General features: G+C 51.4%; 1 protein-coding gene across 4 annotated transcripts in view; it reads right to left on the bottom strand.

Moving 5' to 3' along the window:
• Positions 1-2,304, bottom strand: part of zbtb49 (zinc finger and BTB domain containing 49) — an 8,663-nt gene that overhangs the window by 1,118 nt on the left and 5,241 nt on the right. For 2 of the 4 annotated variants that reach the window (XM_016253324.1, XM_016253323.1), the window contains exons 4-8: positions 1,379-2,114; positions 906-952; positions 762-835; positions 316-398; positions 86-247 (exon numbers count right to left, since the gene is read on the bottom strand). In XM_016253324.1, the coding sequence (XP_016108810.1) occupies positions 86-247; positions 316-398; positions 762-835; positions 906-952; positions 1,379-2,114 (1,102 nt within the window). The remainder of the gene's footprint in view (positions 1-85; positions 248-315; positions 399-761; positions 836-905; positions 953-1,378; positions 2,115-2,304) is intronic. The other 2 variants (XM_016253325.1, XM_016253326.1) reach the window with 2 other exon arrangements.

The raw sequence follows: 2,304 nt of genomic DNA, 5'->3' as shown, positions 1-2,304 counted from the left end.
AACTCAAATTATACACAAATGTGTTATGTTTGATTATTATTATGGCTGAATTGGATCATTGAATGTGATATATCGGAGCGCTCACCGCAGGTCTGGCAGCTGTAGGGTTTGTCTCCGCTGTGTCGGAGCTTGTGTTTGAACAGCTTCCTCTGCATGTTGAAGGATTTTCCGCACTGCTCGCAGGTGAATTCCTTCTCCGTGCTGTGCGTCTTCTTGTGCTCCTTCAGGTTGCTGAAGTTGCTGAAGCCTGCCGGACAGAAGCGGAGGTCAGCATGGCTCTGTCTCTCGCAGCGTTCGATCGCTGACGGCGCTCACCTCGTCCGCAGATGTCACACAGGTGCGGCCGCGCTCCCGAGTGGATGATGATGTGCCGCTGGACGTCTCCGGACGCTGCGAAGCTGAAGCACACAGACAGTCATTCCCTGAAGACTACCACTAAACATCTCCACGCAACACAGCAGCTGCTTTACATCACACGCTCTCTGGAACGGTATGTTTATATGTGCAAATGATGCATTATATCATTAAATATGCACATAGTTGCATTCAGTTCCAGCACATAAATCTGATCATTGTATAAAGTCAGGCTCATAATTGTCTGATTTTGTCGTCATATTAGAGTTAAAGGTTTTTCCAGAGAGGATTCTGGATTTTGGCAGTTTTCTTTCCACTAGACTTTGCCGTCTTTCCACAGTGCATGCAACAAACTAGTTCAGTGTGCGTGTTCAGTCTGATTCCTCTCTCACAAGATGAACGCTCACCTCTTCCCACAGAGCTCACAGATGTACGGCTTGTCTCCTGAATGTCTGCGCAGATGCGTCTGCAGGTTTCCTGCCTGCAAACACACAGACACATGAACGCATGCAGCAAGAACGCATCAGGCGTGTGTTTGTCTGTTTACATACCTGTGAGAATCCTTTCCCACACACGTTACACTGGAACGGCTTCTCACCTGCAGAGAGAGACGAGCGGCTGCGTGAGAGCTGAGTGTGTGTGTGAGTGTGTCTGTGTTTGCGTGTGTGTGTTTGAGTGTGCGTGTCTGTGAGTGTTTGAGTGAGTGTGTGTGTGTGTGTGTGTGTGTTTGAATGTGCATGTCTGTGTGTGTGTGTGAGTAAGTGTGTGTGTGTGTGTGTGTGAGAGAAAGAGTGAGTGAGTGTGTGTGTGTGTGTGAGTGTGTTTGAATGTGCATGTCTGTGTGTGTGTGTGAGTAAGTGTGAGTGAGTGAGTGTGTGTGTGTGTGTGAGTGTGTTTGAATGTGCGTGTCTGTGTGTGTGTGTGAGTAAGTGTGAGTGAGTGAGTAAGTGTGTGTGTGTGTGTGTGTGTGTGAGAGAGAGTGAGAGAGTGTGTGTGTGTGTGTGTGTGTGTGTGTGTGTCTGACCTGTGTGTGAGCGCTTGTGCAGCTCCAGGTTGCTGGGATGTTTGAACGTCTTTCCACAAACCTCACAGCAGTACTTGTTCCCGCTGCTGACCTCTGACCTCTCGACGTGACCTCTCAGGTCGTCGGTCTCTGCCGCAGGTGTTGTCTTCAGCTCGGACACTTCTGCCGGGACAGAGGTCACGGGGAGATCAGAGGCGTGGGCGGGGTGAGTGGGCGTGGCCCCCCGTGGGTCACAGTGCTCCGCCCCCTCATCCTCCGCACTGACGTGTGAGCGCAGGTAGTTGAACTTCTTCAGGTAAACAGTTTTCTTCGGACGTAGGATGTGCAGGTGGGCGGAGTCAGAGCCGTATGGGTGGGTGGAGTCTGAGTTGCACGGTTGGGCAGAGTCTGGGCCGCATGGGTGGGTGGAGTCTGAGCTACACAGGTGGGCGGAGTCTAATCCACACGGTTGGGCGGAGCCAGAGCTGCATGGGTGGGCGGAGTCTGCCACGGGAATGCTGGTCTGGAGCGGCTCCTCCGGCGGGAAGCTGCAGCTCTGCTTCAGATACTGTCTGGTGTAGAAGTTCCTGAGCTTGTATCCGTGTGGCAGGGGCTTGTGCAGATCTGCGTCTGATGGTAACGATCCTCCGATCACGCAGTCCTGATCGTGAGCCGCGTCGGCGGGCAGAGAGAGCGCCGCGTCGGTCGACACGCAGGGCTTCAGGAACGCCTGACACATGTTCAGGATGTTCAACACCTGAAACACCGTCAGCATTTACAAATATGGTCAAGTCATGTTTATTTCTATAGCACTTTCAATGTTGATTTTTATCAGTTTAATAACAGTTGAAAATAGGGCTGTGTATCACCAGCAAAGTCCCGATACGATACGCATCACGATACATGACTGCACTGAATTTCACCTCAGAAGAGTTTAGTAAAACAGC

The sequence above is a fragment of the Sinocyclocheilus grahami genome, unplaced genomic scaffold, assembly GCF_001515645.1.
Source record: "Sinocyclocheilus grahami isolate Dianchi unplaced genomic scaffold, SAMN03320097.WGS_v1.1 scaffold1174.1, whole genome shotgun sequence".
Classification (NCBI taxonomy): Eukaryota; Metazoa; Chordata; class Actinopteri; order Cypriniformes; family Cyprinidae; genus Sinocyclocheilus; species Sinocyclocheilus grahami.
This window is presented reverse-complemented; position numbering and strand designations above follow the sequence as displayed.